This window comes from Scatophagus argus, chromosome 9 (assembly GCF_020382885.2).
Source record: "Scatophagus argus isolate fScaArg1 chromosome 9, fScaArg1.pri, whole genome shotgun sequence".
Classification (NCBI taxonomy): domain Eukaryota; kingdom Metazoa; phylum Chordata; class Actinopteri; family Scatophagidae; genus Scatophagus; species Scatophagus argus.
Genome location: NC_058501.1, coordinates 17361584 through 17383404, shown reverse-complemented (window position 1 = coordinate 17383404; position 21821 = coordinate 17361584). Strand labels below are relative to the sequence as shown.

At 38.5% G+C, this 21821-nt stretch overlaps 2 protein-coding genes across 2 annotated transcripts; one reads left to right on the top strand and one right to left on the bottom strand.

The window, feature by feature from the left end:
* Positions 1–773: 773 nt before the first annotated feature.
* LOC124064641 (C-type lectin-like) lies at positions 774–3444 on the top strand. The gene is given in 6 exon segments (XM_046399280.1): positions 774–934; positions 1030–1224; positions 1355–1506; positions 1582–1703; positions 3167–3216; positions 3219–3444. Coding segments are annotated over 6 exon segments (690 nt in total). The 5' UTR covers positions 774–927; the 3' UTR covers positions 3383–3444.
* A 458-nt stretch (positions 3445–3902) lies between these two features.
* On the bottom strand, positions 3903–21518 carry cd4-1 (CD4-1 molecule). Its single transcript, XM_046399223.1, has 11 exons — positions 21419–21518; positions 12219–12344; positions 7864–7934; positions 7615–7764; positions 7313–7474; positions 6661–6903; positions 6184–6561; positions 4560–4802; positions 4313–4410; positions 4161–4204; positions 3903–3987 (listed from the first exon to the last, which is right to left on the bottom strand). Exons 3-11 carry the CDS (start codon positions 7919–7921, stop codon positions 3957–3959), a joined length of 1407 nt encoding a protein of 468 aa, XP_046255179.1. The 5' UTR covers positions 7922–7934; positions 12219–12344; positions 21419–21518; the 3' UTR covers positions 3903–3956.
* Between the last annotated feature and the right edge of the window lie 303 nt (positions 21519–21821).

Sequence of the window (21821 nt, the reverse complement as noted above, 5' to 3'; positions counted from 1 at the left end):
CGTTACGTCGGCGTGTGAGTCAGAACAGGCCAAAAAAAAAAAAGTAAAGAAAAAAACATGTACCTTCAACTTCCTGACATTAATTAGTAAAAATAAATAAATAAAAACTAAAACTGGAACTGCGACAAGGTTGTGACGGGAAAGCAGCTGGGAGTTGTGTATCTGTGCTGTTGAGAAAGAAGAACCAAGCACTGAATCATGTAGAAAGTACACAGATTCGGATGATGAGAATTCGTTGTGATGTGCAACTGCAAAATTTAGCTCTGCAGTCACTGAAATGGACACAGAGATAAACAGTAAATACCCCCACCCCATCTTAATTAGTTTGGTTTAAATAACAAAACCTCATGAAGCAGAAGAGCTGACAATGGCTGTGGGAATAAACGCCAAGAATAAAATAATAAATGGAACATATACCGAAAAAAAAGAAAAAAAGTTGACAGTCTGTTGGAGCAACAGAGTGGGCATCTGGTGTGTGTGAGCGTGTGTGGTGTAGAGGTGATATTGCTGCAGCTGCTCTACTAACGAAGAGAATACAAATAGCTCTCAACACACACACACACACACACACACACAAATGCAAATGCTGAGCCATAATTTTCAGGCCATCATTTTTGCCACGTCAAAAAACTAGAAGACCTTTGCTCATGTACTGGTAAATAATGCTCATCTTTTATGCCAGAGCTGAATCATCAAATATTTGTTCATCTAATCCAGTATGGCAGGCCATCACTGGTTTGGCTACAAGATATTGCACCATCTGAGTTTACATGCACACTCTAATCTTTCTGGTCAATTTGTGCAATCTGTACTTTCCATCCAGTTCTGTTCAGTACACAAACTGCTCTATAAAACACCCAGAAATCTGAGAGAGCAAGCCAAAGTTTGCGATATTCTACCAGCTAACACACAACAAACCTCATCAAAATGAAAGGTAAGACTGGCTTACACACTGTGCACAAGTGATGTCTGTGTATGTGGGTCTGCTTGCTGGTACCCTGATTTAATATTGGCTATCTGTCTCCTCAGACACCCTGGGAATCAGAGGCCATGCCTTCATCTGTGTTCTCTTCGGCCTGTTGGCTTTCCAAACCTCCTCTCAGGCTGCAGACGGTACAGAGGACGAGGTGTCCTTTCTAAAGTTGAAACTAAACCTTTTGCTGAATAGCTACAGAAACATGTGTAACGTCTACTCCCGCTTGGCACCCAACTGCTCAGCACCAGGTACTGGATTTCTCTCCTCCAGCAGATGCACAACAAATCATCTGTTTATCTACTGCAAACCCATGTATTCTCCAATTTTCTGTAAACTTTACTTTTTCTTAGTTAACCAGGTTTTGTTTCTCTCCCACAGTATTCACTTGCACTGAGTGTCCCAACAAGTGGCTGCATGTAGGGGACCAGTGCTTCTTCCTCAGCACTGACAGGCATAGCTGGTCCGATAGTGTAGAACATTGTGAAAAGATGGGAGGCCATCTTGCCATCTTGACCACCAGAGAACAGCATGTAAGTGTTTCTGTATGTGGATGACATTTTATTGTCACTTGAATTTTTTTGTTAACCAACAAAGAACACTTTTAGGACGCCGTGGAAAAAGAAGGCAGAAGAATCGCAGGGTTATACACAAACTACTGGATCGGACTGAATGACATCGAGAATGAAGGACACTGGAAATGGGTGGACAACTCAACACTTCAAATCTCGTATGTATGCAATAGAAGACAATGTCTGGCTATCGTTTTTAGCATTCAACTGAATGCTAAAAACGATGCTAATGTGGTGATGTTTAGCATATATACTGTTTAGTGTGTTTGCTTGCTAACTATTTGTTATTGGCACTAAGTGGCTACAAAATACAGCTGATTAAGATAGGAATGTCATTAGTTGTGCAGGTATTTAATCATAAACCAAAATATTGGACAAATTATAATTTCAACCTGATGTTGGTGCTAAATGAAAAGTGAAAGCCAAAGTCAATACAGCAATCCAAATGATATGCTGAACAGTTGAGACATGGGACACAAAACCTCAAGGTGGCGCTAGAGGAAAAATCAGGGGGTCGCCTAAGTCAGAGGGATTCATCGTCTGGGGGCCGTGAATGTCTGCACAAACTTTCATATCAATTCATCCAATAGTTGTTGAGATTTTACAGTTTGAATCAAAACGCTGACCCGACCAACCAACCAACATCCTCCCTAGAACCATGCTACTAGCATGGACAAAAATATGACTTGTTTTGGGTGAGTAGAAATGTGTTGAGACAAATTTGATAGCTAGACAAATAGGGCCTATTACTTTATGATATAATTACACAATAGGCTGATATTTAATGTGATTTTATCACAACTAAGAGCTGTCATTCAGCCCAATGAGCTGCTGATTGAACACAAAATTTATTTTTTGAAAAAACAAATGGGATGATTGTTTGGTTGTGATCAAATAGTCAAGTTAGCACATCTAGAAACAGCAAAGATTACCTTTAATGAGCAGACATCAGTCTCACAGATACATGGCAATCAGGCATTACCTCTGAAAACATAGCTAATTAATGCACATGCCCCTAAAAGAGAGCAGTGGTGGAAGAGGAGCCAGAACAAAAACTTTCAATTCCACATTGTGAAAATATTCCAGTACAAGGTATCAAAAGTAAAGGTCCTCTTTATGTAGGAAAACTCTCCCTGTCAGTGGTTTAGTGTAATATGCAGTATGTTTTTGGATAAATATTACTGCAACATCAATATGCCTTTTGCTTTTTAGTGATTCATGTTAAAGTAGAGTTCAGTTTAATTGCTTTACATACAAGTGGATCTAGCAGTGCATCATGCTGTGTAAGATCATCATATGGTTGCTGTTGCTGCGTCGCTGTTTAGTGAGCATCACGCATCTCTATGAAGTGAACTTTTGAGCTCAGAAAAACAGCCTTTTCAGCTTTGTGGTGATGGATTTTCCAGATAATCCAGACGGTACTTCAATTTTGCACTAAAGTGCAGTACTTGAGAAAATGCACTTAGTTACATTCAACCACTGCTTTTAAAATAGTTGCATTTTTGTTGTGCGCAAAATTTTGATGAAACACAGATGCTTCAGACAGACGGTGTGTTTAGATATTAATTTAAAAAGTTACTGATTTTTATTTTTTATTTTTTTCTGTCTGTCAACTATGTAGATATTGGGACGTATTGAAATCAGAGCCAGACAACAACCTGTCTGGTGGGAAGGAGGGAGAGGACTGTGCAGTGGTGGACAGCTACACTCAGAGCTGGTACGATGTTCCCTGTTCCTTCACGTATCCCAGCGTCTGCCAGAAGGCCGCCACGCCGCTCCCATGAGCCCCAGCACACCACTACAGGACCACCACTCAGTTAGTTATGAAAGCTACTGATTCTTTATTGAAAAAACTTCACTTGTGAATGTGCAAATAAAATTCAACTCATGATTTAAGTATCTTAATTTGCATATTTTGTATTGACATGTGCTCATTTTAAAAATAATATATTTCTAAATAGGTATAAAGCCAAGTAGCCAAGCCTATCAATGCAGAATCATATCGAAAAAATTCATAGCATAGCAAGACAAAAATACAAATATGAAAACTGTGAATGAGTAAGAGTGTAATATAAACAATTATTAACAGTAATGATCACAAACAACAAACTGACAACTAAATGAAACACCAAATTCATAGAGCAATTCTATGAAAGGAATTGATCACATTTTACAAATTGTAAATCATTAAAACAAAAAAACTGGCTGATATGTACAACTGTGAAATACATTTCTGTGATAACAAAATCTGACATTTCAAGAGTTACTGAACTTTATTTTAACTTTCAGAGCCTCACCTAACACACCTATCAGAAGTTCACACGCTGTAGTTAGAACAGAAAAATCAATCTTATCTGGACATAAATAAAATATTTTGTGATGTCTTCTTGAAAGTGTCTTTCTTGGAGACATTACGTTCTGTAGAATCCTTTGGGCTTGGGACTGAAACAGAAAGTCACAGGTATGAGAGATGTGAAAAGAGAAACAGAGCTCCAAAAAGCAACATGAGTATGTTTATTTTATTAAAGTTTTTATTCTCATAAAATGCTTGTATACAGATGAGTGTGAGAGTGTTTGGAAGCATCTCATCAGTCCAGGAAATGGTTGTTACATACTTTTTGCACTGGCAGAGTCGATGTCTGACGTGTCTCACCTTCCGCTAATGTCAGCCACAGAGAGAGCGAGAGAGAAAGAGCGATAACTGTTAGCGCCAAACTAACCACACAATGTGATCTGAAACAAAGGAATAACAATAGTTTAACTTTACTTGTCTGAATCGACAGAGGATGAAAACGAGGATGAGGAGAGGGACAATGACAGCGACACTGCATATAATCACCAGCATCCACACACTCATCTTGGTTTCTGTACACAAAAGAAACAGACAGTCATCAAACAGAATACAGTACAGTAAACACATCATTTAAAACCAGGTTTCTGTCGTAAAGAAGACTGTCGCCGCAAGGTCATGCCCAAGTCATACTTCCTGCCTCCTTCTCACTTCCTGCACTCACCGATCTTAAGACTTGTCATAGCCCATGTTAGCTGTGTTTTGTTCTGCCACAGCTCACACTTCCAGTTTCCGTTGTCTCTTACACCCACTTCCCGGATGGTGAGATGGGGGGAGTCAGATGTCTGAGACGATTGTTTAGGAGGAATCAATTTCAGTTGCAGGCCAGAGGGCAGCGGATGGCCGAGGCTGCAGCTCAGGTTGACCTGCTGGCCAGAAATTAACTCTGTTCCTGGGGAGGATGTGACTGGAGAGAGAATGGGAGAAGGGCAGGACGAAAGAACAAAGACATCCAAAAATTTTAATCACAATGAACATGAAATGCACGAGAAATTCTGACATTTTTGACAACCTGGGGGAAATGTTGTACTGTAAAATTAATCTGCAAGTATTTTTGATGTTTATCAATAATTCAAAACATTCTTAAAAGAAAAAAATTCAATCAAATGGGAATATTTTCTAGTCTCCTCAGACTCATATTATAACAAAATGAATATCTTTGCTGATTGACAGAAATTCCTCACTGTCATTCAACATCTTACGGATGAAACAATTTCTATCAATCAGTTGAGAAAATAACTGGCCTGTTAACCAACAATGAAAACAATGATAAGTTGCAGCCCGGAATAAAGTTACCGAGGAACAATCCAGATATCAGGACAAACTGTTGGATTTAATTTTGTGATGTGGGATCCCACTGGATGATTGTTTAACCATTATGAACAAAATGTTAGCTGAGTAGATGGCCTAAGCTTGTTAGGTATCATAAAATTCATTTTAAACTACAAATTAACACTTCAGGTAAGTGAACACTACTGTTTGTTACCGTACATCCTATCAGCAGCCAGTATAAAATTGTGGAAGTGGTTCTCAGTGGGGTTTAACTTCATTTCATCTGGCTGGCTTGACCACCATTAAACAAACCAATCTTGAGTTGCCATAAGTGAGCTCACAAGCATTCACAGAAAATCTTTTAAATACACAGTAAAAGTGTTGTCTTGGTGGTTATTCCAGCGGGGCAAATTTGGAGAGAACCACAAATATTGCAGAGAAACTCCCGTGAGATTTAGTAAAACTGTGAGCGTGTATATGTGTGTGTATGGTGGGTTGCTGGAAATGCCAGATACGTCCCTGTCTTAAATTAATCTATCAGATTGGTGGAGTTGTTTCTTTTCAATGTTCTTGGTTAAATAATAGTTCAGATTGAAAAAAAAAAGAAGAAATCTTAGTTTTACAACATTAATCCTCAGAACACAGAGTCCAATTAAAATTCATTGTGTTATCACACTGCTCTGGCAGAGGGAAAGCTCGTTATACTCTATTAAAACAAGCAGAGCTAGACGAGTGTATTAGCCACTGAATTAGACACATGTCACACCAGGGACACTTCCAAATAAACTCCGCAGCAGAGAGATGAAAACGCTTGTGCAGTGCAACAGAGTAGCAGCAGCAGGATGATGGAAAAAACACATAACAAGACAACTTGTTATGAATGACAATTAGAAAAGAAAGAAACTGGACACCAGAAAAGATAAATGAAGACACTGTAATAACTAAAGAACAACAAAACAAAATTTCATATGTCAGATATGAGTGCAAAGCAGAGCTGGGCTTGTATTTGGACTTACTTTGCAGCACATCTACATGTACAGTCCTGCTCAGAGTCACACCATTGCTAAATTTCAGGCTGCATACATAGGTTCCTCTGTCGGCGTCTTTCCCTTTAGTTCTCGTCAAAGACAGATCTCCCTTTTCAGGGTTTACAGGAGTCAAGTCTCTGGCTCTTTCTTTTGCTTTCCAGACCAGCGAATCCTTGTGGAGGGAAAAGAGCATCTCTGGAATATCAGAAATGGATCTCGAGCCTGAATCAGGGTAGAAGTGCCAGTTTCCTTCCTCGAAGCCCTTAGCTTTGATTTGTTCCCAGGTGGTGGGAGGATTAATGGAACAGGGAATGTGGAGAGGTCTGTTTTTGGATGTATATTGAGTAGGATGAGCTGGGGCGAGGTCTAAATATGAAGGAAAAGAGAAATAATCATTAACTTATCTTCAGGATGAGGTTATGCTACGTAAAACAAATTTGTACATGTACACATACGATAACTCACCCACAACTTCAACAGAGATTGTGGCTCTGTTTTCTTGTTCATCAACTGTCAAAACACAGGTCCACCGACCACGGTGTTGGCCTGTGGCTTTCTCTGTGAGGGCTCCTTTGTTGCTGGTCACTTTTTCCTCCTGTGGATTCAGCCAGTGTATCTCTGGCTGCTTGCCATCCTGAGTATTCGCTCCTTTGCAGACCAGGGACAGAGATTCCCCAGCCAGTACGGGAGACGGTGGGTTCACAGACACTAAAGCAGAAAATGAGCAGTGTAAAGAGAACAGAATGGAACTAAGGAAAATTACTCAGGTTTGATTTTTTTATAATGTTTGCGATAAATCATAAATTGTGATAAATTGTCACTATTTGGCTGTACATTTTCATAAAGTAAACATAGTATAACAAATAAAAATGCTACTACAGTTAGTGAAAAACCTCCCATAGTGGCATCCTATTAGTAAGAAAACAGCCTTGTTTTTTCCTTTTGGGTTTTGAAAAGTCAACACATTGTTTAAAAACTTGCACAACAACTACACAATAAACTCTTTTGAAAGGTATAATATCTCTTATAAACATAATATAATATCTTTTCGATAAAAACATACCATGGTGAATGTGACATGACTGAAATGACCATTTCACCTTACTTGTGCTCTTACCATTGAATTCAAGTAGCTCATAAGTCATGATTGTTTTCCGAACATTTCTCTCCAACACTTTACAGGCAAAGATCCCAAAGTGTTCTTGTCTGATGTTTTGGATAATCAGTGAGTCTCCAGACCAGGACAATATATTTTTCCATTTTTCCGTTTCCTTTCCATCTGTAAGGTAAATGGTTGTTACCGCTAAAAGTACCATTCTTTGCTACTTATATTTTAGACAATTTATAATTTGGACATGTTTCATTTGTTGATGGTAAAAACATGTTGTTATGTTTGTGAGAGCTCAATGCAATGTTTACCTTCATTCAACCCGTGCCCGCCCAAGGTATTGCGCCAGGCAATTTCAATATCACCAAAATACCAGTACATATATGACCTTGAAGAAATCCCGTCTGGAGGGTTCAGGATAGTTGATTTTCCCACTTCAGCATATTTCACCTGTTTTGTCCCTTATAGAGTGAGAAGGATGTTATATGTTATGTTCACAAAAGAAACTGTTCCGTCTCCTAGTCAGAATACGCAAATCATCCACAATTAGTGCATCTTACCTGTTGTTGGCTCGAGCACAGCAATGAGAATGAGGACAGACTGAATTAAGTTCTTCATCTCAGCCACACGTCTGCAAAACAGTTATTTTAGAAAACGACACATAAACATTTACATGAATTCTGCATAATAATAATTTTAATAATAAGAAGAAGATTTTATAAAAAAGTTTTACACATCAGAAACATTTCACATTGTGTTGTTGTATAATTTGGCCATGGAGTGCGTATAGTGGGTCAAATATCCCGAGCCCTGTGGAACACCACCAGCACCTTTTTTCGGAGGTCATTAAAGACTTTTACCAGGGTGGTTTCTGTGCTGTGAACCTTTTGGAAGTCCTATTTAAATTGATTGATCTATTGCAAGCTTCTTAACTGTTTATATCCTGCATTTTCTTAAATTTTGCAGATGAATGATAAATATTTAAGTAATTATTCATAATAGATTAATCAAGGTTGTTTCAATAAGAAGAGATCTCAGCATCACAGTCTTAAATGTATATACTATACTTTGTATTTTATAGTTTATATATATTTTATTTAGGGCACCTACGCAGTCTTTTGCAATCCCATTCAAAAACCCTGCAATAAATTAATGAATTAAGCTGAACTAAGCTTAATATTTGGTGTCTTTTGTCGTTGAGTCAGAAAGGTGTTGATTCAGCTGATTTCTTTCTGTTTTTATTTAAGAATCTAATATTTTGTCAAACTCTTCAACAAAGCATGAGGGAGACTGAAAACACACATTAGTCTGCTGAAATGCTGTTTGGTACTAACAGGGTCTAAAATTACTGTACACACCAACACCTCGATGACTTGTTGGCTTGCAACAGAGTTTTCAGGAGTATCATATATATTGTGTTTATGAACAGAAAAAGTCAAATTAAGCATCAGAGTGCTTTAAACACTTGATGTAATACGTTATTAAGAATTCTGAGAAAAGTATTTGAAAGTTATCATGTACTTTTGTATGTTTTTCAAAGTTTGCTGCAAAGAGAGCTCATACAGCAGGAGGCAAAGGGGGTTTGTGGTGGTCTCAGATTTGGAGAGATTTGAGAAGATAAAAGACAAAGAGCTGAGAGAGTTAAGAGTAGGCGGCCTGTGGTGGGGTTTGCATGAGAAGAAACAGACAAATGTTGGAGGGAAGAGACTCAGAGCGTACGCTGCGTTGTGGTGGGCCTTGATTTAGTTAAGGTGCAGATTGTTATCCCAGTCCTCCCCCTCTGACTCTCACACCCCCTCTCTTCCTCCCCTGTTCCACGAAAGACGGATCTCTCCACGCTTATAAAGAGAAAAAAAAAGAGACCACAGCCCCAGCAGTACACTTAGACTGCGGTTTAAGGTAGATGTTACTCTGTTCTCTCTCCCTTATCTCTCTGTCTCCCTCTCTCTCTCCCTCCACTTTGTTTCTCTACAGTGTATACAGTGTTTCATGAGTGAGCACAAAGCATCTTTTGAAAGACTTGTGTTGTTGTTTTCTTCATTATTGAGTCAACCCTTCAAAAGAAAGACATTCGTTATGTGTCATGTGTTTTTGAATCAAACCCCTATGATCAAATCAATTATAAATAATCAAATACTTTTTCAAATTTGCCTGTAGGGCTGTAAAAGTAGCCAGACATGTTGGACAATTTCTCCTGATTAAAACAAAGCTGTTAGGACTTTTAACTTTGAGTCGCGTTTAAGACCAAAAGCAAGCACGAGAGACGAAGACCGGAGGATTATTTGTCGAGACTTTATTTAATATTATGACACACATGTCAGAGTCAATACAGAACCCTGCTTATTAATGTTTATTAGGGGCTGTGCCTAAAGGCATTATATTGTATAAACCAGACACAGTAAGCGCTGGCTTCTAGTTTTTTTAGAGTATTTCACCACAGCTAAAATTACAAGAATTAGTAAAAGAACAATGATTTTTGAGTCCAACATGTGTTACATTCACAAGATATCTAGAGCAATTGTTGGACGACTTAATGTCCATTGGTGTATTTTTCCTTTTAATCTATTATAACACTTTGCAAAAAGGCATATCCATTTAGACTTTTGCTAGGTTCTGACAAATATTTTTGAAGTGTAAAAATATTGATATTTAAACATTGCGGTGGTCTAAGGGTTAAGGTGCCTCCAATGAACGCAATGTCCTCTTTCTGCATCCCACTGAGGACCTTTGTCACATATCATTCCTCATTTCTCATGGGTCAGGTGTCAGAAAAATGCACAGCATGCCAACTAATCTCACTAAGCCTCTTTTTATCTCACCATTAAAGGCAACAATCTGTTCACAAATGATACGCGATGTCCTGTGAAAATGAGTTATTGCCCTCTCCATAAAAGCATCAGGAAAAATAATTCAGATTTATTAAGGTCACAAAGTCCTTTTTTATTGTACTCATACTTGTACTTATAGCAACACTAATCCCAACACATGAATAAAATTCCGCTTTAAAATGATATTATCTGCAGTCATATGTTATTAAAAGTTATTATCCTGCGGCCTGAAAGTGGAGCTCAGCGCAATCTAGTGGCCCTTGCAGGTGGCGGTACTGCTAAATGATTAGATTAAAATTAAAAACTTTTTTTTTTTTGGTAATTTACAAGGCTTGTTATTTTTACGTCTGAATGTAATAAAGAATCTATGTAAATAAATAACATCAAACTAAAATGCATAATTTCAGTGACCAGTTAGGTTTGAATATCACCGCGCCAGTCAGGAGACATCACCATCAGGTAACGTGTTTTTCCATTGTTAGCTGACTAATGTTCCCTCTGATGAAGTGATGCAAAATGGATCCTCCTTTTGAAAAGAATAAGGGCTGTGGGAGACAACCCTGCAACAGTCAAATGTGTGTGGTGAAGATATACGAAAATCAAATTTTGGCATATTATGTTTTGGGGTTTTTTTTTTTTGTTTTGTATGTGGAAAGGTCTTCTTATGTTAATAATGGGCCTTAAGGTTATAAAGCCGGGAACACCTGAAATACAGAGAAAGAAATTTAAAGCCATTAAAAAACAAAACGTGCTTGGTTTGCAACGTATCTCGTCGGTTATCTCAGGGACAGCAATATTAAACATTAAAGTGTGAGGTGATGTGTATCGAGGCATATGATTTATGTATGTTTCCAATGTATCTATAAAACATTAAGGACTTTAATCATGCTACATGTTTCAAACCCACCAGGTGAGATTTGATAGACAATAATTTTGTATTATATATTATGACTGAGATCAGAGTTTGTAAGGAAATCACGTGGACAGAATGAAACTGATGACAAACCAAGACAAAGTCATCGCACCTGTGCAGCGAGAAGCCAGAAACCAAGACGATTGTGTCTATAGATAGGATGGGGCTTCAGCAGAGACACGGGGGGGGGGGTAAGGGGGGTGAGGGGGGAGGGAGTGAGGGGGGTGAGGGTGGGGGTCAAACACAGTCAACAGGTGAAAGAGGTGAGGGGAGCAGAAGAAGAAAAGGAAAACACAGACCAGGTGCCAGTCTAATTTATTGACTGAAATGCATTTAAATTCTTGTATCTAAATTCTTTTGGGCTGAATTTTTATTGTTTATTGCTTTTAAAATTATTATTATTCACAAATTATTATAATTTATTATCCATTGAATTACACACAAATGCAGTTTAGGCAAGAGACAAAATTGTTTGACTACTTTTATTCTTCCCAGACAACCCGAATTAGAGTTGTTATTATTATAAATTCAAATTGTTTTTGCAGTGTGTTTCTTGTTCCTGATATATCCGTGGTCCACAAATTAACGTTAAAGGCATCTCAACATATTTTGCTTAAATTATCATGTTGTATTTAAAGGTCCATGGAAAATAAATGCACCAACATAAACATTATGAACTTGAGCTTTATAATTTCTAATATGTCTTTGCAGTCCATTTTGTACCGCTCACCTGCCTCGAGCTTAACTACTAATGGATTTCAATAAAGAATGAATCACGAAAAGAATAAACGCAACAAATATGATCGAAAACGTCAAAACGATTTGAGGTACACTGACAATTTTGTAAAAATCAATTTTTATGATCTTTGTTGTTAACGATGTTCACGTTTAATGTCTTAGTTTTTCTTTCCATTTTATTTAAAGGATCGGCATGTGCTTTTGATTTATACATCTTGTGGTTCCAATCAGATGAATACACAAAATTCAATCTGACATTTCAGCCCCACTGGGCCTGCAGAGGTCTGACAGGTTTATGACCGAACATCACTATCAGTTATGATATTGTGAAAAAAAAAAAAAAGAAAAACGCTAATATTTGGTGTATACAGCAGTAAATATTTTTAGATTTTGTGTATATTCAGCTAAGATTAAAACCAAATCACAGCATACTTACTAAGTTGCTGATGAGTGCTGAGTGTCCCTCTGTGTTCAGTGATCTGGTGTCGGGTGGAAATGTTGAATATTTATCAAACAAGCCTTCTTTTTAAGTGCCGTTGCACCTCCCTCGCCAACGATTGGTCTGAAAACAAAGCACACAGTTGTTGATCAAACCCAAAATCAGAATAATGACCTTTGATTGGTTGTTTCAGAGGAAGAGGGCAAGATCTCAGCCCTCTGTGTTTTTTTGTTTTTATTCTGTTGGGACTAATTACCTAATGGTTTGTTAAGGACAAAAACATGCTGCATTATAAGTTTAGATTGAGACAAAACCTCTCGTTTGGGTGATATAATGCCAGAAATTTTAATCGACAAATCCTAATATATTCATAAGTTTCTTTCTTTTTTTTAAACTTTTTAATCTGTCCAATATACAAACAAATGAACACCTAATCTTAATTGACTAAAACTGTTATCTGAGTTTATAACAGAAGTCCCAAAATTTTGAAAGGTCTCTCTGGATTCACTATCTATCTTTAACACGTTCTAAATGACACACGAGGGGCTTACAGCCTAATTTCTTATTAGAATTGCTCAGTTCGTTCTGCCCTGGTCATTTAATTGTACTGATTTAGATACATAATTAGTGGATCAGAATTCGAGCCATGAGCTGCCAGTCCAGTCTTCACCATAGCGGTTGATAAATGCAAATTTCCTAAAAAGAAACACTCAAATGAAGCGCCTGAGGAAAAACAGAAGGTGCTTTGTGGAAACTGTCTCGCTCTGATGGTCAAACACAGAGATGTGATCATCTGAGTTTAATATACACTATGCACATGCTGGAATAAATACTACATGAATAAAATAGACTTCAAATCTCAAAAGTTCCACCATCATTTCATCCGCTCCTCTATAAGCTCTCCTTGGTAAAACTCCAGTTTCAGTAACTGCGTTCGTTTTTACATACTGGCCTACCATCACTCTCGATTTAATTTACCATGAAAATTGTCTTTACTCAATCACGTAACAGCAATAAAGTCTTCAGATATCTTCATATGCGGTTGTGCGAACACTGGGAGCCGCGTGCATCAGTATGCCTTACGATGGAAATTGACGTTTTACGTTGTGTGGAGTCTTCAGGGCAATTTGTCTTTAACTTTGTTGATCAGGAAACATGATCTTTCTCGTCAAAATAGTTGAGTCTGACATCTCTTGTGTATGTAAAAAGAAATTTCACAGTAACAAAAATTGCCACAGATTTTTCTAAAATTATCCCTTTGAATAAGTGACACAAGTTTTCCTTCATATTTTCTTTGGATAACCTGTAATGTATAATCTATCAGCGCTCCACTGATGAAATCTATCACATTGGCATTGAGTGAAACAATCCAAGATGATGTTTTTGGCTGCACCAAACTTTATGTGCATAATTTTAGACATAGTTCCTTCTAATCAGCCCACCGTGTTTGAATTTTTGGTGGAAATTAGAATTTGACTGGGATTTAAAGAAAGGTCACATCACGGCACAGGTTTGTGAACGACAGACCCGCCAAACAGCCAGTGCGGATGGACGAGGTCAACAGTTTTCACTAATTCTTTTCATAAAATAAATTTTTTTTTTCTTTTCCGATTACTTAATGTTCTGTGATAATATACGAGCCGATCAGTATCAATCTCGCAAATGAGAGGAGCGCGGGGATTTAACAAATAAACCTGTCAATGGAAAGAGCAAGTTTCATCTCTGTGATAAGCAAAATTTGTCCCAAAATAACTTACTCTGTAACTGACTAAATACAATCCTGCACTCACTGCCTCTTGTAGTCCAACTCACTGAGGAATGAATATTTCTGTGCATTTGTTTTTTTGAAACAAATATGAGCTTATTGTAGTTAATTTTACATACAGTCTTCTTCAGTGTAGTTTTCACGTTTCACATTTTGCTGAAGAAAATCCAGGATGAAATTCAGATTACACTCCGCATGACACGGTAATTCCTGTAATGCTTATTGGGTAAATGTACACCTGTGCAGGAGGCGAACATCTGTTAGGGCTTATCTCCACTGCTAACCTGCTGTAGAGTTGTGTCTGCACCCAATACAGGAGTAATACAACATCTGTGCCTCGGTGTTTGTTCTCAAACTGCTTGTTGTGATCCTCACTGAGGTAATACACACAAAGTTCGCTACTGTTAACAGTATCGCTTTACAGCAGTACTGATGTTTTGGTTATCATGCAGGCTAAATCTAACAGTAGACATTTAGTCAATTCAAACCAGCCGCGGGGTCTGACAGTTTGTCAAAAGGGTAACGGCAGCCACGGCCAGCATGAGTTTATTTTAGTTTGTTTATTTTCAGCAAACCTTGATAATCACTAAAAATATTACTCATTAATATTCAAATCCATGACAGAACATTTGCACTTTTGTTGAATTGCAGGCTTCAGTGAGCCAGATGCAGAGAGGAAATTTAAAATACAGGCAGCCTGAGGGTGTGGAGGTTTAAGGTTCATTTGTGGTTCATTTGTTCTCATCTTCTGCCACACTGAAACATTAGTTTTTAAGAATCCCAACAAAATAGAAATTCTCCTTCACACAGCGATGAGCTGTTCTGTCAAGCTCATCCCAAGCTGATTAATTACAGCTACAGGGATCAGTTAAAGGGGCTGGAGCTGCACAGACGCACTACCGAGGTGGTTTAGAGACACGAACCACAACAATGATAAAACAAACATCTCGCACACGTCTCATGTGTCTCTCTGAGGTTTGTCTGCCTTCCTCTGTACTGTCTTCATGTAGGGCTCACACCTGCTTCTGTTCCCTCTGAGCTCGAAATGAAACAAGCCTTTTTGTTCGTTCCTTAGAACAAACCCTTCAAGTTATGGCCACCACACAGAAACGTTTACTTCTGAGACTACATTCTCTTAAAGAACATCTGGATGTAAATGTGCCTCAAAGAGCAGGTTCAAATCCAAAGTGTCTTTTCTTTCTCAGTGGATACTTGTCTGTTTTTGAGCTGTGCTTGATGGAAAACACCTGAAAGTGAGGACTCCCTCATTAGTCACACACCTAACGAGGGCGTGTGTACCACATCGAATCATTACTGAAAGAGAAAAAGACAGAAAGTGTGGGCCACAAGCAAGAATAAAGGGTGATTCACTTTTTTCATCTACATATCTCTTCGTCCCTCTTCCTCCATTCTCTCCTACGGAGGGTTTCCCTCACCCTGGGATTTCTATTGTGTGTCTCTGACTCCTTTGTGTCTGTTTTATAACCACTTCGAGCACGTGATTTTAACTGAGGCAGGTAGCCAGAACACAGGAGGATGTCTGAAGCCTCACGAAGACAGGAAGGTACTGAGTTTGTACTTTATATGTTAGTGTCTGTGACTGTTTTGATGTTTCAGAAATAAACAAAATGTCAGTGGAAAAGAGGTTGAGAATCAGAAACAAGTGACATTCAGTCCTCAATGACTGAAAACAGTTTGTCTGTCATGAGGGGAACTTCATTCAAGCTTCTTTGAAACCTCAGAGTTGTGAAACAGTCGATGAAGACAGAAAAGTTCTTTTCTGTCTCTCCCACTCACCACTTCATCTCCATCATCCGTGCACATCAATGGGTGAAGTTATTTTTGTGTGTTACTGTATTGTTTGTAGGCTGCTGCATAATCGTTTCATCAGAATGGAAAAAAACAGATTCTTCTATTTCTACTTTGTTCCAGCAAGATTGTTGCAACACAGGCAGGGCTGTTAGCATTGAAATGGATTGTAAGTGTGAAGTCACGTTGAGTCATGTTTGTCTTTAATTCCTAAGAAGCGCAAACTAAGCACAGTTATTGTTATCATAGGAAAACTGCATCACGGTTCAAACAGATACACGGCACGGCTCACAGTAAAGCATATGCTGTCATTAAAATAAAACTGATTTGCTTGAGTTGAGGTGAATGATGACGTTGGTTCTGCCATGGAAAATCTGCTGTTCGGTACCACAGCACCTACGTAAATGTATGCAGCAGTAACTGTCTCTGTAGTACTACAGTGCTGTAAACAATCCCCTTGGTCGTATCATTCATGCAAAAATATTGTCAGAATTCGACCTCTCTACTCCGTCCACAATATGTGGGAGTTGAACAGAATCATAGATACAAAACAAAACCCACTGCCAGTTGCACATCTTCTCTCAATAACAGAGCTTTCTTGCAGCCTCTCTGCAGTAAAAATCGATTTTCAGCACCTCTAGACGTTTATTTATTGATGCACAGCACATTCAGGTTTACTTTACGTACATTTAGCACAATACTACGTATGGTCGGTATAAAGTTTATGAAATGCCAATGACAATGCATTTCCAGGTTCCAAGGTTTTTTGTTTTTGTTTTTTTGTTTTTTTTTTAAGTTTTCTTAGCTTAAGAAAGAGGAGGATTTCCTCAGCTTATCTGTAAAATTCAGCTCAGGTAACAAGTATAATATTTGTCCATGAGATGAAATGGAGAAGAAATATAAAATTTAATAAAACGGAAATACTCAAGCGAGTGCCATTGATTTAAAATGTACTTGAGTTAAAGTAGTTGGTTACATTCCAATATTGTGTGTTTTATTTCATCGTGTTCAGAGGGTGACAGATTATTAGGTAAACGGGATCAACTGCTCGTCAGCGCAAATATCTAATTAGTCAACTACGCTGTAGCGACTCGATGCATTTCGGTTTGTAGGCATGTTCAAGGCCGCCCGCTGATGTTCACACCAAGCATCAGACTGGATAAGCAAGGTGATTTAATTGATTTTGAACCCGACATTACAGTTGGTGCCAGATTTTGAGGTTTACAGATTCAGAAAAAGAGAAAATATCCAGTGAGTGGCAGTTCCCTGGGAAAAAAAAATGCCTTATTGACGGCAGAGGTCAGAGGAGAATAACCACACTGGTTCAAGCTGCTAAGGCAACAGTAACTCAAATAGACAGGAAGAACTTTTATTAAAGTAACACAACAATTTTCTTTGAGCTCATACAAGTCTGATATGCCTGCCTGCCTCAGCACATGCAGCATACGACACCACAGAAAATCTCGTGGAAAAGTTATACTTTCCTTTTGTAAATGACAAGCTGTGTAGTTATGACCACCAGACAGATTAGTTAGGACTTGAACTTGAACACATCCCGATGTTTCAAATCAGGAGTCAGTGTCGGGAGGGAAGTCACAGGTTATTTTTTTGAACCTATACAGTAACAAAGAGCATTTCTAGGCCCTGCTCTCATTAAACTATCGTACCCACAGTTTCCCAGGACAAGGACGAGGAGCGTTTTGTATGTGGGGAGACATTCATCCTTGCCTCTGTGGGTGCAGTGTTTGTCTGCACACTGGTCCCATGAGGCAACTGACTGAATCTGTCACGGTCACAGTAAATTAAATAAAAGAATATCGTGTGTTTGTTTTCATTCACACAGTGAATGAAATGTGCTATTTTTACCCTTATACTGTTAAAATTTCTTCATTGGTTTTACTATTCATACTGTTGTTGTAAGACGTTATGAAATTGAAAATGAAAACCTATTATTATTATTATTATTTTGATGAAGGACATCATATGTTTGCAATTGCATATTAACGAAGACACTGTCAGTAATAAAAATGAGAATAATACGAACAATTCAAGTTTCTACCTTTGTGTTACTTTTGACTCGACAGGCGGGTCGAAAGTAACAATGTGCAATTTCCGTGCAAAGTCAAATGATACCGAAGTCGCTCTTCATTTGTAAAGAATAGCACCTGGTGTTGATATACCGCACATGTGAGTTGTGGATCACAACAAAAGGTTTGCTTCTGTATCATGTATATAAAATATATAAAATGATATTTATCTGAAAACTATTACTTTCATCCCAGTTCATCTGTGAACGTACAACACAACACACCGATGGGCCACAGCAGCAGAAGGCCTCGCCTCGGGTGCCACTCCTGCCAGTCAAGAACGAGAAACTGAGGCTACGACTGGCACGGACCCATGAAAGATGACACAGAGTTCAGTGCACTGAAATGACTTCCACAGTCACCGAATCCAAACCTTCAGCATGAGGTGAAAATGGAGATTCGCATCATGGATGATACAGTACAGCTGACCAATATGCAGCAGCTACCGTGTCAATACAGGCCAAAATCTCTGAGAAACTTTTCCAGTACGTTTGAAGGCAAAAGAGGTACAAAACCATGTGCTAGGTGTACCTAACAAAGTGGCATCCACTATCATCTCCCTTAAAGTAGGGGCTTTAGGACAGGTTAAACATTATGTTTCATTTCCTGGTTTAGTGCACTTTACCCTTGTTCTACTGGGAGCCATCTTCTTCATGTGAGTTCAACATTAAAACTAGCTCACACATATTAGCAGCATCGGGGAGTGGGGCATGACTAAATTAATCAAATGATGTAAGAGACTTGAAGACGACTGACTGATCAGAGATCGATCAGAACGTTGTTTTAACACTGAATCCACTCATCAGAATCTGTACTGACAAGTGAAACCTGCACAGACCTGCAGCTACACATGAGGGGAGTTTACAGAACGGGGAAATCACCTCTCAGATGATCAGAATCGCGGATTGTTTAAAAATCATAATGTGTTTAGTTTGCACCTGCTGTTGGAGCACATCAGATGACTGTTTGGGGTTCTGTAAGCTGCCTCCTGTTGCTCTGAAAACTTGCATATTAAGGCCAAATGCTGCTGGCTGGGAGTCAGCATATCAGGGTTTGCTATTTGTACCAGGTGTTTCCTGGCAAATGGGTTTGTTTAAGAACTGCTTAGGTTCACAGTAAAAATGTAATGTGAGCATATTATTATTATCAGGTACTGAAAATTACATGCTCTGACCTGAATGTGGTTCCTCAGTTTTAACACTGATGGACGCAAATGGAAATACAAGAGGGAGGGACATACACAAGTTCAGAAATTTCAGTTTCAGTTTGAATTACTGTGTGTTTGTGTGTGTGTGTATGTTAATTTGGGCAAGACATACAATGAGAAAGAGAACTGAGTAATAGCCATGAAAAGGGAATCCTATTTTCTCATATGAAAACACCCCCAGTGCAAGAAAGATGTTATATTGTCATAGAGTACAGAGTGAGGGAAACACAGCTTGGTAATCCCTTGGAGAAAAGATTAAATAATGCAAACTGAGCCTCTAAATATGAATGTTGACCCGCTCTTCATCAATCGGAGAGGGAGAAAAGAACATATTACTTTTTTCTTTTACTGTATGTGCTGTAGTCCTTAAACAATATATTTTTATCATTTTGCGTAATTAGTCCAGATGCTTTTATTTGAAATAAAAAAATGACAAAACTACTGAATTCTAGTACGTTATGAGACAAACTTTGTAGAGCTCGCAGCACGCTGATGTTTGTCGTCCCCTGAATTTTAGGACAGTGCAGCAGAACAAAGGTCTTAAACAAGTGGTTTTCTATGGCCAAATGTGGTGTCGCGTTATTGACCAGTCAAGTTAGTCACCTGGAGTCAACACAGCTGCATATCTGTTCACAGAAGACCAAACAGACAGTGTAAAAGCCCCCAAGACGTGAAGGCATGAAGAAGCGGCCTGGCACCAAGCGCCTCCTGATATCTGATGGTCTCAGCCTGCAATCATTAACTACAAGCCTGCAACCAAATATTGATTTTATTTGTAATTTGAGAAATACATAACAACACAACTGTATTAGGGCTATTACTCTTCCATATATGGTGCAGTTTATGGGAACGCGCCCAACTTAAAAGGATCAATTCCTCTTTCTCATTGCACAATTTCAAATCGTACGTGCTGGAACAACGAGACAACGCAATGAAAACATACCACCATCCTTCCATTTGGAGTGTACGGTTGATCATAACAACTTTTGACCAAGGTGAAAGGTGAAATTTTTGAAATACATTACGTTTGCATACGCTGTACGCCACATAAATTATGTGGACTGAAACAAGCACAAGCATATACGTTATGGGACAACATTTACTGCTCTTTTTACGGCACAAGCTACTAATGTCCTAAAATAAATAGACAACACATGTTACCATGACTGCTTCTCTGTTTTCAGTTAGAAACAGCCATTATGTGACAATTTATAAAAATGTCAGGGACTGCTTTTTGCTCTTCACAATACTACATTATGTAAATATAGTGTAAGTCTTCCGAATAGCAAGACGCAGTATGTCTGCAACACTTATTTTCAATTGCCTCTATACAACAGTGAATTATTTTAGATATTAAAAAAATATATAATAACCAGATAAAAGCTGTAAGAGTACTTTTCCATGTAAGGCAGCAGTTTGCAGGCCACAAAACTGTACTCATTAGCAACAGCTGACACAGTTAATATACACAAGATAGATTAAACCATCAGCCCCCTGGGTTTAGTACTTTTTATATATAGGAACTGATTTCTTCAAAAAGAACACAATCAGATTGTGTACCGCTTGCGTACAGCACGCCATAATTGCCAAGGATTGCAAAATCAACAAAATGTTGCCGCTATTGCATAAGTTTTGATCGTTAGACTTCAAGAAAATGAGGAACAGACGAACAAATTTCCATTTTAGGCATTTTTTGTTTGAGATTTTGCAATCCTTCTTGGGGCTGTTATCAGAACAGGCCCAAACACCAATCCAAATAAAATCCCATAGAGGGTCAAATCCATACATCGAGACTGATTGCGTTATCATTTTATCAACATTATTATTTAAGACTAGTGACAAAACAGGGAGCAAATCATTCAAAATTGTTTCACGTGATCCAGTCAGTTCATCTGTGTGCCTGTCAGCTAAATATCACAAGGCATTCAGATATTCTGGCTCAATAAACTGTGTTGTAAATGTTTGGAACCATTCGTGTTGGTTTTTGAGGCAAGAAGCAAACAAGACAGACGAAACCAGACCAAGACAAAGACAACCCAGTCAGCATGTCAAATGAGACAAAGAGTTTTAGAAATGTGGCCCTGGACGAGACCAGATTTGAGCACTACTACAGCCTTGCCCCTCGGTGCCCCTTGGCTTCTGCCACCGAGAGTGGATCTACGGCGGCGTCTGGGAGATTTGTCAGTATTTGTAGAAAGAATTTGTGCCTTGGTAGACAAGCATATTGCTATCCTGACTGATTTATCTTCCCTCTTCAAGAATACCCCTTAAATCAGCTTTTAACAAGTCGAATACTGAGTAAATAAACAGTTTGTTTAGGAGTACTCACATGTGACGTTCTCAGTGCAGCGATGAATGTAGCTCTGACATTTGGTAGACTGTACATACTGCAGGCGTCACTTTCATACTCACACTCACTCACTCACACACACACACACACACACACACACACACACACACACACACACACACAGGAAGTCAGATACCACTTAAATCCCATCATTTCTGTAATGTACTAAATGGATTACAGAGATTAGGATACATAGTCTGTTTCTCTCTCAACTTTTTATACACACACACACACACACACCATGTATAGGTTTTACAAAGCATGCTTGTGATGCAAAATCTGCAAATTTCTTTGCTCACATAAGACACAAGACAGATGAAAATATTTTCAGTCTTGAATACAAATGTTGAGTACGTTTGTATGTATGTATGTCATCGGTTGT